General features: G+C 36.0%; 1 protein-coding gene across 7 annotated transcripts in view; it reads left to right on the top strand.

Annotated features, from left to right (window-relative positions):
- TMEM62 (transmembrane protein 62) overlaps positions 1-13,619 on the top strand; it is a 78,259-nt gene that overhangs the window by 46,358 nt on the left and 18,282 nt on the right. For 4 of the 7 annotated variants that reach the window (XM_022587315.3, XM_022587316.3, XM_022587314.3 and 1 more), the window contains 5 exons: positions 142-279; positions 6,740-6,881; positions 9,343-9,467; positions 9,615-9,737; positions 12,895-13,050. In XM_022587315.3, the coding sequence (XP_022443023.2) occupies positions 200-279; positions 6,740-6,881; positions 9,343-9,467; positions 9,615-9,737; positions 12,895-13,050 (626 nt within the window). In that variant the 5' untranslated portion in view covers positions 142-199. Of the gene's footprint in view, positions 1-141; positions 280-2,516; positions 2,563-6,739; positions 6,882-9,342; positions 9,468-9,614; positions 9,738-12,894; positions 13,051-13,619 lie in introns of all 7 variants that reach the window. The other 3 variants (XM_089907332.1, XM_022587312.3, XM_022587313.3) reach the window with 1 other exon arrangement.

Raw genomic sequence — 13,619 nt, 5'->3', positions numbered from 1 at the left:
GAGATGGATTCATAAGTGGTTATGCTAATACATGTTGAGTACTTTAAATATCTTTGTTCTTCAGTGTGCATTAAAAAAAAAATTGAACCCCCAGCCCAGCTTTATTTTGCATTGTTATTCAATTCTTATGTAAACCTACAGGAGACCTGACAGACGCCAAAACAAAGGAAAATTTGGGATCTAGGCAGCAAGAGGCAGAATGGCAAACTTACCAGGGTATTCTGAAGAAGACAAGGGTCATGGAAAAAACGAAGTGGCTCGATATCAAAGGAAATCATGGTAAGAGTCAAGTCCCAGTTATAATTAAGACTAGATTCTTTTTCCTTCAGGAGCCTAGATTCTCCAATTTAAATTGTAAAATTACAAAATGGGACATTGTAACATAAGCTTAGGTATACTAAAGGCCACAACTGTGAAATTCAACTATAATATGTGATTTTAAAACTTCAGATGTCACTGTTAGACCTTGAGGGGGAAACTGGTATGGTTTCTTTCTTCTTTACATGGAAGAAAAGCATATAGCAAAATCCATGCAGATGGATGTTTAAAAAGATATAATTTTGCTAAGTGAAAGAAGCCAAACCCATAAGTCTACATTACTGTATAATTCCATTTATATGACATTCAAGAAAAGGCAAAACTATAGACAGAGAACAATCTGTGGTTGCAAAGGGTTGAAGATGGAGGGAGAGGCTGACTAAAAAGAGGCATCATGAGATAATTTTGCAGGGTAATAGAACTGTTCTGTATGTTGATTGTGGTGGTAGATACATGACTATGCGTTTGTCAAAATCCATAGAACTGTACATCACAAAGATTGAATTTTGCTGTATATATATTTAAAAATTAAAATTACAAATATATTCCAATATGCATGGAGAGAGAAATGGATAACCCCTTCCCATTTTTTAGATTATGATTGTTGTGTTAATAAGGAATTGAACTGTTTTCCTAGAGTCCTGATGGTAGATCTGTTTGTTTCATAAAGGTTGACTTTCTTATTGGTTACTTAGTATTTCATTTGTCTGCTTCACTTGATTATTCATTGCTGATGAGTACCTATTTATATATTTTTTAAAAAGCTATCTCTTAAAATTCTATCTGGTGAAATACACAGCTATTGGTTAGATCGAAAAATCCCTCTTTATAAAAACAGTTGACCCTTGAAGAACGTGGGGGTTAGGGGCACTGACCCCCAAGCAGTCAAAAATTCGGATATAACTTTACAGTCGGCCCTATGCATCTGCGGATTCAACCAGCCAAGGATCTATGTAGTACTATAGTATGTATGCATTGAAAAAAATCTGCGTACAAGTGGATTGACATAGTTCAAACCTGTGTTGTTCAAGGGTCAACTATAGTTCTTACAAAGCAGCTAGAAATTGTAAATTAAAAATAGGATTCTGGGTTACAACTTTCTCTGGTATGTTTACATTCCCTTTTTTCCCTGATCTTAATTAAGGGTACAAGTCAAATTCTTTTGCAATAAAAGCAAATCTGTGTATATTAAAAAAGTTTTCCAAGCCAAACTACTGATATATTTAAAGTAACAAATATCAAATGGAGTTTTGTGATTAAATAATTTGGATAGTCCTTTGGAGTTCATAATCATTTAATTTGACTTGTATAGGCATAAATGCTTATGGTATATATATGTGTGTGTATGTGTATATATATATATATATATATATAAATCTTTATTAAGATTTAACTATAATAGGGAGTTCTTTGGTGGTCTGAATGTTAGTATTCGGCACTTCACTGCCGTGGCCTGGATTCAATCCCTGATTCAGAAACTGAGATCCCACAAGCCATGCAGTGTAGCCAAAAAAAAAAAGATTTAACTCTAACAGAATTGTTCTCTTAGCAAGAGGATTATATACACAATAATATTTCTTTTGGCCTAAATTGAGCTTTCAGCTTACTTTCTAAGGTTATTAGAAATGTTGTGGATTCTTGGAAGTCAAAGCTGATAAACAATTTTAGCTGTTGCAACCAAGCAATCAAGCTCTATGAAATTATTATATTTCCAGATAAGTATTCTATGATGTCCTTAACCTTTTCCCTTACCATTATATAACTTCTTTGTTACTGAATCTTTTTTAAGATTTAAAAAGAGGGGCTTTGGCCCTGTTATCAAAGTCATCTGCTGTTTAGAAGCCCATGACATGGATCCATATATCAGGCATGAATCCAGTCCTTCCTGGCTTCCAGAATCACACAATTAAAACAGCAGCAACAGTGGTCCAGTCTTATAACTTCAAATTGATTTATTCTGAGTAGTACATAATTCAAAATATTTATTGTTCTTCAGTATACTAGGTGCTTTAGATAAGTTTCCAGATAACCTGAATTCTATTATCAAGTTTTAAAAATTAAAATTAAATGCCAATCTAATTAATTGGCATCTATCATCTAAAGTGTTATTGAAAGAATTGTCATTTTTCTTTAGTCATTAATATGTTTGCATTTTTCTTTTTAATATAGATGATGTTTGCTCTTTTCTTTTTAATTAGATGCATTCAACATTCCAAGTCTGGAGAGTGTTGAGAATTATTACAGGTACTGTAATGAACAGACGACAGACCACAATGTAGAGTCCGTTACAGGGAGGGTGCAATCAATTCACTGAATGGGTGAAAACATTTTTTAACAGAGAAAAGAACCTCTGGTAATTCAGAAAAGGAGCTTTTTAGTTTATTATTATTATTTTGGTGATTCATTTTTTGTTTGTTTGCTTGGACCTTTCTTTTTATACTTTTTAAAAAATATATTTATTTATTTTTGGCTGCATTGGGTCTTCATTGCTGCATGAGGGCTCTCTAGTTGCAGTGACCAGGGGCTACTCATCATTGCGATGCGTGGGCTTCTCATTGCAGTGGCCTCTCTTGTTGTGGAGCATGGACTCTAGACACACGGGCTTCCGTAGTTGTGGCATGCAGGCTCAGCAGTTGTGGCTCACGGGCTCAGCAGTTGTGGCTCATGGGCTCTAGACTGCAGGCTCAGTAGCTGTGGTGCACGGGCTTAGTTGCTCCACGGCATGTGGGATCTTCCTGGACCAGGGATCGAACCCATGTCCCCTGCATTGGCAGGCGTATTCTTAACCACTGCGCCACCATGGAACTCCCTTTTATTCTTTTTTTTTTTTTTTTTTTTTTTTTTGCAGTACACGGGCCTCTCACTGTTGTGGCCTCTCCCGTTGCGGAGCACAGGCTCCGGACGCGCAGGCTCAGCAGCCATGGCTTATGGGCCCAGCCGTTCCGCGGCATGTGGGATCTTCCCAGACCGGGGCATGAACCCGTGTCCTCTGCATCGGCAGGCGGACTCTCAATCACTGCGCCACCAGGGAAGCCCCCTTTTATTCTTTTTATTTCATATACTTTAATGCTTTTTGTCGACTAATGGTACTTTTAATATTCTATAAGACTTTTTTTTTTTTGCCATTGATGCACAGAATAAATCGTTTAGATCAGAGCTTGTCAACCAGAGTACTGTGGATTTTAATAATGCTGAGATACTGATTCTCTTAGCCTCTGGCGTGGCCGAAGAGCCCAGTTGTTCACCCCTTGCTGCTTTGTCCAGTATGTCGTACAAATATTTAAAAAAAATTTTATGAAAAAGGCAATGAATATGAAAGGATCTTTAAGTTAGAAAGCCCATTCTCTAGTTTTACTGTATTGGAATTCTTCTCTTGGCTGTAATTTCTCTTTCTGTTCCAGGGTATTCAGTAGCTTTGTTTTACAGTCAGTCAAGTAGCAAGTCTTAAGAGCCTATAATTAGTTGGATAGTGTGAGAGATACAAGAGCTAATATTAAAAAATATGGCCTCTACCTTCAAGTAAGTCTAGCTAAGGGAGATAAAAATTGTTCAGGAAACAATTAGAAAAGAACGTGAAAAAAAAACCCATGAAGGAATGGCTGTGAAATGCTAGGTTATTTATTTATTTATTTATTATTTTTATTTTTATTTTATTTTGTTTTTTTTGTGGTACGCGGGCCTCTCACTGTTGTGGCCTCTTCCGTTGCGGAGCACAGGCTCCAGACACGCAGGCTCAGCGGCCATGGCTCACGGGCCCAGCCGCTCCGCGTCATGTGGGATCTTCCCGGACCGGGGCATGAACCCGCATGCCCTGCATCGGCAGGCGGACTCTCAACCGCTGCGCCACCAGGGAAGCCCTAGATTATTTATTACACTTAATTATCACTATGAGAAATCAGAAAAGGCAGAGGTTAGCATGGGGTGGACGTAGAGCAGACTTTATTTTTTATTGAGATATAATTGACATATAACATTGTGTAAGTTTAAGGTATACAGTGTGTTCATGTGATACATTTATATATTGCAATATGACTGTCACCATAGGGTTAGCTAATAACCCTATCACAAGTGACACAGTTACTGTTTCTTTTTTTGTGGTGAGAACAATTAAGGTCTGGTCTGTTAGCAACTTTGAAGTTTATAATACAGTATTGTTGACTGTAAGTACTATACTGTGCTTTAGATCTCTAGAACTTATCTGCTAGCTGCAGGTTAGAGAAGACTTTGTAAAAGAAGTGAAAATTGTGTCCAGCCTTAAAAAAGACGGGTAGCACTTGGAGAAGTAAGAAATTCTGAGGGGTATATTTTGAAAGGATTAGTATAAACAGAGCTTTAGTTGCATGCCACAACTAAAAAGATCCTGCATGTTGCAACTGAAAGATCCCACATGCTGCAACGAAGATCCTGCGTGCCACAGTGAAGACCTGATGCAGCCAAATAAATAAATTAAAAAAATTTAAAAATACATTAAGAAAGCTGGAATGAGCTTTTGGGGGGCAGAAAGGAAACTGCTATCACCAGAATAAAGGTTCATATTGAGGATTGGTGTGACACTGGGTAGATAGTGTAGAGCCAATTTATGGAGGTGTCAAGTGACAAGCACAAAAATTTAGATGTGATGGGTAATAGTTTATAATCCAGTATAGGTTCCTAAGGAGATAAGTAACAATGAAAATAGTATTTTATAAAGGGCAGACACACAACAAAATAGGGATAGGGATAAAAAGAAAAAGAGAGAGATTAGAGTTGTGTAGACCAAATAGAAGAATCCTGCAGCAGTCTAACCATCATAAGGAAAAGACCTGAAATGAATATAAGATATACCTGTCTGAAAAAGGGTCACGGATATGGGGATGGTGACATGAATTTGAGGATGGTAGGTCAAAAAGCACTGGTTAACATATAACTAGAGTCACCTTAACTTGGAAGAGGAGGTTGTCCTCTTTTGTTAATGTGAGGAAGGAAAAGGACAGAGATGAAAATCTTTCACTTCTTATTAACTGTTTGTATCTTTGATGGTGACTGTGGGAATGGGCTTAACAGACATTTTCAAAGAATCAATAGGACTTAGGGACTGATTAGTTATTGGGAAGGTAAAATTATTAGTCACTTTAAAGTTTCTTACCTTTATATTTTTGTTTGTAACCACCTAAACTTTATCCGGATTTAATATGTGACATTTTGCTAGAGATATAGACATTACAGAAATATCAACTGGAAGGAAAAAAATCTTAAGGTTAAATCTTGATCTCTACAATGACTCAGAGATGCCAAAATCTAGAATTCAAAAACTACTGTATATTTTAACCTCTGCTTTCAAGTAGTTGGATTTTATTTTAGATAGTTGGATTTTAGTATGTCAAAAATGTAGGAAAGAAAACAACATATGTAAGATTATAAGATCCTGAAGAATAACTCTGAAAACAAACTAAGCAGGAAAAATATAAATACAAATCTTAATGAGGAAAAAACCCTGAAATAGAAATTCAAAATATACCAAGAGGAGCTAATTGACTATTAATTGTAATATCTATGATAATTTATTTATTTATGATATATTTGTTGGCTGTTGCTTAAAAATAGCTCCCTGATAGCACATTAAATTTCAGAAGTTTATTTGTATTTTTTTCATATGGGCTCTTAGGTAAAACATCATATAAGACACTTAGATATTTTCTTAAATGTTCTGACATTTGAATCATAAAGGTATGCTCCAAATATAATCTATACTTTCTTTCACATTTATTCAACAAATACTTAATGAGTGCCGACGCTGTGTACTCTGTTAGCCATCTTTACTCTCCAACTTTCTGGACACTTGAATACTGTTGATACTTAAGGTGGTGAGGACTTTCATTACTGGATGTGGACCCTGTGTATGTTTTCAATATATTTTTAGGAACCGATAAAAGATTTACTGGCCCAGACCTAAGATTTTTCTCCTGGCTTGATGACTTCATCTTTGCAAGGCTTTATTGTGACTTAAGCCTCTGCAGTCCTGTTTCAAGAAGTAAACAGTTGTATCTCACTACACCAAGAATTCTGCTAGGTACTTAGAAGGCCCTCACTAAAATTTTTAATGATTGATGAATACCATTTCCCTGGATTCTGACTAATCTCTTTTAAAATGTTTAGTGGACTACCTAAATTAGCACCTACTTCTCTGCTTTGCGTGGTGACCTTGTGCTTGGTTACTGATGAGTATGTTTGCCTGAATCTTTGGAGACAATGGGAGAAAATCTTTAAAATTTCTTTTAATCGATGTATCCATTGTGGATCTAGTTTTGTGTATTTGTCTGTCAGATCATGGAAATTTCCTTTTCAAAGGGAGGCAAAATATAGTGTGATATTAGGGCAGGAATTTAAACTCATTCTGTCATTTTATGATTGCACTAAAACTTTCCTGTCTTGTATTTTTTAGGAAATATTCTGCTGTACGTAGGGATGGCTCTTTCCATTACGTCCACAGTACTCCCTTTGGCAACTATTCTTTCATCTCTTTGGATGCCACCCTAAATCCAGGGCCTAAGAGACCTTTTAATTTCTTTGGAATTTTAGATCAGGTACAGTAAAAAATCTCACTTCCCTTTGCAGCTAACCTATTTTATCTTTCCCCAGATACATGCGGCTCACTTAAAGTTATACTAGGTAAACAAGTTCTTATCTAGAAATGCTTGAGGAAAATTCTGCTGTGGTTACAGGTATGGCTAGAAGAAATTATTGACTACTTGAACCCTATTATTGTTATCCCTGTCCTTGTTCCAAAATCTGGGAAAGCAGTACCTCACATTTTACATTAATTCAGTAAACAGTTGTTAAATATGTACTGGGACTTCCTTGGTGGTCCAGTGGTTAAGACTCCTTGCTCCCAATGCGGGAGACCAGGGTTTGATTCCTGGTCAGGGAACTAGATCCCGCATGTCACAACTAAGAGCCCACATACTGCAACTAAAAGAGCCCTAATACTAAAATGAAGATCCTGCATGCCGCAACTAACCCAGCACAGCCAAATAAATATTTTAGAAAAATAAAATAAATATGTACTAAGTGCAGCATGCACTTTGCAAGGTGCAGGGCATACAGCTTTGTATACTATATGGTATATTCCTAAATCCCCACAGTTGCCATTTCTAACTAATGGTCTATATTTTTTTGGTAAGAGAAGGGCAACCATTGAAGTAAATGAGTTTTCTTTTTTTTTTTTTTCATTTATTTTTTGTCTGCATTGGGTCTTCATTGCTGCATGCGGGCTTTCTATAGTTGTGATGAGCGGGGGCTACTCTTCCTTGCGGTGCACGGGCTTCTCATTGCAGTGGCTTCTCTTGTTGCAGGGTACGGGCTCTAGGTGTGCGGGCTTCAGTAGTTGTGGCACGTGGGCTCTATAGTTGTGGCTCGTGGGCTCTAGAGCACAGGCTCAGTAGTTGTGGCACACGGGCTTAGTTGCTCCACGGCATGTGGCATCTTCCCAGATCAGGGATCGAACCTGTGTCCCCTGCATTGGCAGGCAGATTCTTAACCACTGCGCCACCAAGGAAGTCCTAAATAAGTTTCTTTTAAAGTATTTTTCGTTAAGCTCGGTGAAAATTGTTGCTGGATTAAAACTGTATGGAAAGTCACATCTGAGAACCTCTAACTATTTCTTGGTACAGCAAATGTCAACTCATTATTGAGCACGTGCCCAAATGCAAGACATATGTGTCCATATATAAGAATACAAGGGTGATAAGATCAAGTGCTTGGCCTCTTAGAATATTTAATGTACTGGTGGGGCTTAAGACCTATACAGAAATAACTATAATAAAAGGCAGAATTTGCTAAGTGCTGAAAGATTTAAAGTGATATGAGGGTTCAAAGAAACTTGAACAGAATATTGTTAAATGCTTTGGGTTTATTAGGCATTTTATTTAAGGAAGGTATATTTTGTTTCCTGTCTACTGAGTGTCTTTAGACAGAGTTGATCAGCTTATTATTTTAAAGCCTACCCCTTAGAATAGTGTTTTTTAAGGTATGATTTGATAATCTGCATGAAAAGCAGCTGTTTTGTAAAATGCAGATTCCTAGGCTTTGTCTGAGACTTAACAAATTAGGAACTCTGAAAGTAGGGCCCAGGAATTCATTGCTATAAGCACTTTGGAGATGATATTAAGGTATATATTTATATATACAAGTTATTTTAGAAATCAGCTTTATGAGGGGTGGTTTACAGACAATAAAATGCACTCACTTTGAGTATTTGAAGAGCTTTGACAAACGTATATACTGGTGTAACTGTCAGCACAATCAAGACAGAACATTTCCATCGCCCCGGAAAGCTCTCTTGTGTTGTTAGTCTTCACCTGCGGTCCCAGGGAACCACTGATGGGTTTTCTGTCAGTGTAGATTAGTGCTGTTTGTTCTAGAATTTTACATAAATGAAATCATACAGTAGGTACTCTTATGTCTGGACTCTTTGGCTTAGTATGTTTTTGAGATTCATCCCTATTACTGTGTATATCCTTTTTATTGCTGAGTAGTATTCCATTGTATGGGTATGGATATACTGCGATTTTTTTGGTGGTTTCTAGTTTTTGTCTGTTATGAGTAGAATGTTGTAAATATTCAGGTACAAGGCTTTCTGTGGACATATGTTCATCTTGTTTTAGAAGTTTAGTTTCAATATCCTCTTTATTAATTGCACTGTGGTATACAGGGCTGCAAAGATTAGTGGTTCTTCTTCATCGCTGCAAAGAAATTTATAAATAAAGAAAAAAATTTATGTAATTTAAAGATTGTTTATTTCTGTTTCTTTATCAAATGGGAATAATCCCTGTCCTAGTTAGTGCAGAGTTATTTTTAGGATCAAATGAATTGTATGTTTAAACAGTTTGAAACTTACAGAGGTCCATACAGGTCACTGGTTAGTAGGGTTTAAGCTTTAGATGTAATATACTTATTATAAAACCTCAAGGGAGTTGTGTAACCTCTTGACATTAGATTTCAGCCTGAGCCCTAATTAAAGCTCCTTCTGTTTTTCTCTGATTTCAGAAACAGATGGAGGATCTTTTATTACTGGCCAAGGAAAGTAGTCGGAGCAACCACAGTATTTGGTTTGGACACTTCACAACATCCACTATCCTTTCTCCATCACCAGGAATTCGGTCCATAATGAGGTGAGGCAAGCTTCCAAAATCAAAATTAATTGCTTTTAATTCTTTTATGTTGTTCTACCTATCTTGCTTTTCTGAAGAGATATTTTTATTAGTTTGGCATCACAAGTTATCTTTGTTCACTTATTTCATTTATTTTTCGTTGGTTAGTTCGGCTACAGCTTATTTGTGTGGGCACCTCCACACACTTGGTGGACTGATGCCTGTTTTGCACACTCGTCACTTCCAGGGCACTTTGGAACTTGAGGTGGGAGACTGGAAGGATAACAGAAGGTAAGGGAACTACCCCACAGAACACAACTTATACGTGTAAGTTTTGCTAAAGCAATGATAGTTTTCTGATCACTATCATGAGTGAGTGATCCCAGTTAAGGAAAAACATGTGATATCTCTGTTTTTGAAGGAATATATGTATCTGGCGGTCTTTATCCTTATGCAAAAACCTTGTTGCAGCAATTATGTTTGCCATCACTATGTTATGTTGGCTTTTCAAATGCATCCTCTAGGAAATAGTTCTCAAAATCTAGTATACACGAGATCTATGGAGGAGCTTATGAAAAATAAAAATTACCAGGCCCTGTCTCTAGAGATTTTGGCTGTGTTGGTCTGGGTTAGGACACAAGAAACTGCTTTTTTTTAGAAAGTCCACCAGATGCTCAATGGACCATACTTTGAGAAACACTAGGGCTAGAAATATGTCATCTTTTTCCCTGAATTTGATATCTGCCTTTCTAGTTATTGCTACAACATGTTAGTGATTTAAGTTCTTCAAACAGATTATAGTTGGTTTTATTAAGGTTAAAGTCTTTTAAAAATTATTATTATTAAACACTTTTTTAATTGAAGTATAGTTATACAATATTATATAAGTTACAGTTGTACAGTATAGTGATTCACAATTTTTCAAGGTTATACTCCATTTATAGATATTATAAAATATTGGCTATATTCCCTGTGCTGTACAGTATATCCCTGTAGCTTATTTTATATGTAATAGTTTGTACCTCTTAACCCCTACCTCTATCTTGCCCCTCCTCTCTTCCCTCTCCCCACTGGTAACCACTAGTTTGTTCTCTATATCTGTAAGTCTGTTTCTTTTTTGTTATATTCCCTAGTTTGTTATATTTCTTAGATTCCACATGTAAGTGGTATCGTACAACATTTGTCTTTCTCTGTCTGACTTATTCACTTAGCATGATACCCTCCAAGTCTATCACTGTTGCAACTGGCAAAATTTCATTCTTTTTTTATGGTTGAGTAGTATTTCATTGTATATGTACCACATCTTGTTTATCCATTCTTCTGTTGATGGACACTTAGGTTGCTTCCATATCTTGACAATTGTAAATAATTCTGCTATGAACATTGGGGTGCATGTATCTTTTCAAATTGGATATATACCCAGGAGTGGAAATGCTGGGTCATATGGTAGATCTAAGGTTAAAGTCTTCTGAAGAGAAAACATAACTTATTTATCAAAAGGATACAATATAGTTAAATATATATTTATTGAGAAGAACGAAATATATATATTTGAGAATAACTATTTAAGTGCAAGTTTAAATATAAATAAGTATCACCTCATTGTTTTTTATCAATTGCTCTTTAACTTAGTCAAACCCAGTGCTATGAAGATATTAGGGACTTAGTGAATATTTGTTGAGCTGAATATGTTATCTTTCTAATAACTACAGTTGATCTTTGAGCAACACAGTTTGAACTGTCCAGGTCAACATATACTCAGATGTTTTTCACAAAATACTACAGTACCACACAATCTGTGGTTAGTTGAATCTGTGGATGTGGAACAGAGGATACAGAGGGCTGATTGGGAAATTATACTCGGATTTTCTACTGCTTGGGGGTCGGTGCCCCAACGCCCTCATTGTTCAAGGGTCAACTGTACTCCCATTCATTAAAAAGCAGCTTTATATCTTGGAAGGAACTTACTCATTTCAGTTGGCTTTTCTAGAAACTGTATAAGAGCTATGCTTGAAGCCTGTGATTAGTTGGCAACTGTAATTACTTTGAACTAAGACCTGTCTGTTCATGACTGTGAGGCTGTGGGCTGGGCTGGAATTGCCTTTACCAGGTAGCCTTCCTAACCCTTGATCAGCTTCTTTATTTCTTATAAATGCTACAGTTACAAGTTAAGTGATGTTAATTATGGAGCCATTTCCTTTCTTTCTCTTCCCACCTGCTCTCCTGTATTCCAACCCTGGGGTTTTATTTGGAGTTTGTTTTACTGAAAGGACCTAACCTTTACCTGCCCTTATAAACGTTTAAATTATATTAGTACAATAGAAGAGGTTTTTTTTTTTTGGCTGTGTCTTGTGGGATCCTAGTTCCCCAACTGGGGATAGAACCCCGGCCCTCAGCAGTGAGAGCATGGAGTCCTAACCATTGGACTGCCAGGGAATTCCCTAGGAGAGTTTTTAAAAACAGTTAGTATATTAGTAATGTTAGACTAGGCTTTGTTGTGGATGCAAATAAATCTAGAAATATCAGTGGCTTAACACAACAGATGTTTATTTTTTCATTTACGTAAATCAGTATAAGTCAGGGAAATTCTCCTCCATGGGGTAACTCAGGGATTCAGACTTCCTCCATCTTATAATGTGACTATTTCAACACCTCAATTCCAGGGCAGGCAAGAGATCACAGAGAACTCATACCCATTCTTAAGTACTTTGGACCAGAAGTGTGATACGTGTCACTTCTGTTCACAGCCCATTGGCCAGAACTAGTCACATGGCCCCAACCTAATACCAGGGAGACTGGGAAATGCAGGGGAGCACGTGGAGTATTTGGTGAGCACTATTGTTTCTGCCATAGCTAATCATTTCTCTCCTTAGTTCTAAAAGTTAGAAAATACAAAACTTTGGTTACTTTTTAGTGTATAGTTTTACCTTTCATTGTGCATTTAGAAAATCAAAACCACTTAACTTTTGCTGTTTTCTTTGAAATTATAGAAATAAAAGTTTAAAAGAAGAATTAAAGATTTCTAAGTGTGTTTATTTTAATATTTTATGTAGCATTGTTGATGGGATGAAGAATGTCAGATATTATTAGACTTATGATGAATGTTTTAGGTTCAAAATAGTCTTAAAGTATAGAAATCAAATGACTTAATTCAACAAACATTTATTTAAAAATTAAAGAGTACATGCTATGTACCAGGCATTGTTCTAGGACACAGTGAAAATTCATTGCTTCAGTCAGATCCCAGTTGTGACACATGTCACATGTGCCAAAATGTATAAAGTGATAAGAGCAAGGGAAGAAAGAGGAACAATATTATTTACTCTGCATTCAAATTCATGATCTCAGAAAGTACAGTTTTATCGTTTTACATTTGTTCTGTATATATCCTTCAGGCCGTCTTATAATATGAAGTAACTAAATTACCTTATTGTCCTCTGGTGTCTAGGTACCGGATCTTTGCTTTTGATCATGACCTCTTTAGCTTTGCAGATTTGATCTTTGGCGAGTGGCCTGTGGTTCTTATCACTAATCCTAAATCACTCCTCTATAGTTCTGCTAAACATGAACCACTAGAAAGACTCCTTCACTCAACACACATCAGGTATGTAGCAGTTTTTCAGAATTTACTTTCAGTTTGATATTGATGAAGAATAAGTCATTGTGATTGCATTCTTATGTGAAAGCTATGAGATGCTCTACTTTAGTTTTCTCAGCAATCTAAACATTATATAAATTGCCTACTGTTTCATTCCTATTCAGTTAAAAAGTATATAATTTTTAAGCTGCTGAAATAAAAAAAAAATCTAGAAACCCATAATCCTACCATTATTATTTTTGTCTTTTATTCTCGCTTTTTTATATGCATGGTTTTACAGTGCTGTAATCATAATGTACCTATTCATTTGTATCCTACTTTAAAAAATTTACATCATATATCAGAAGTATATATTTTTTTGTTTTGCTACATAGCCTTTCAAAAAAGCAAAAGCTATGTAAACCTTCTGGAATTGAAAAATCATTTGGCATATGAATTTGACAGTGCATATAAATAGAATCTTTTTTTTAATTTATTTTTTATTGAAATATTGTTGAATTACAATGTATTAATTACTGCTGAGCGCAAAGTGACTCAGTTATACATGTATACGTTCTTTTTCATATTCTTTTCCA

The sequence above is a fragment of the Delphinapterus leucas genome, chromosome 2, assembly GCF_059928025.1.
Source record: "Delphinapterus leucas isolate spDelLeu-1000000601 "Yukka" chromosome 2, BTC_Dleu_Yukka2, whole genome shotgun sequence".
NCBI lineage: Eukaryota > Metazoa > Chordata > Mammalia > Artiodactyla > Monodontidae > Delphinapterus > Delphinapterus leucas.
This window is presented reverse-complemented; position numbering and strand designations above follow the sequence as displayed.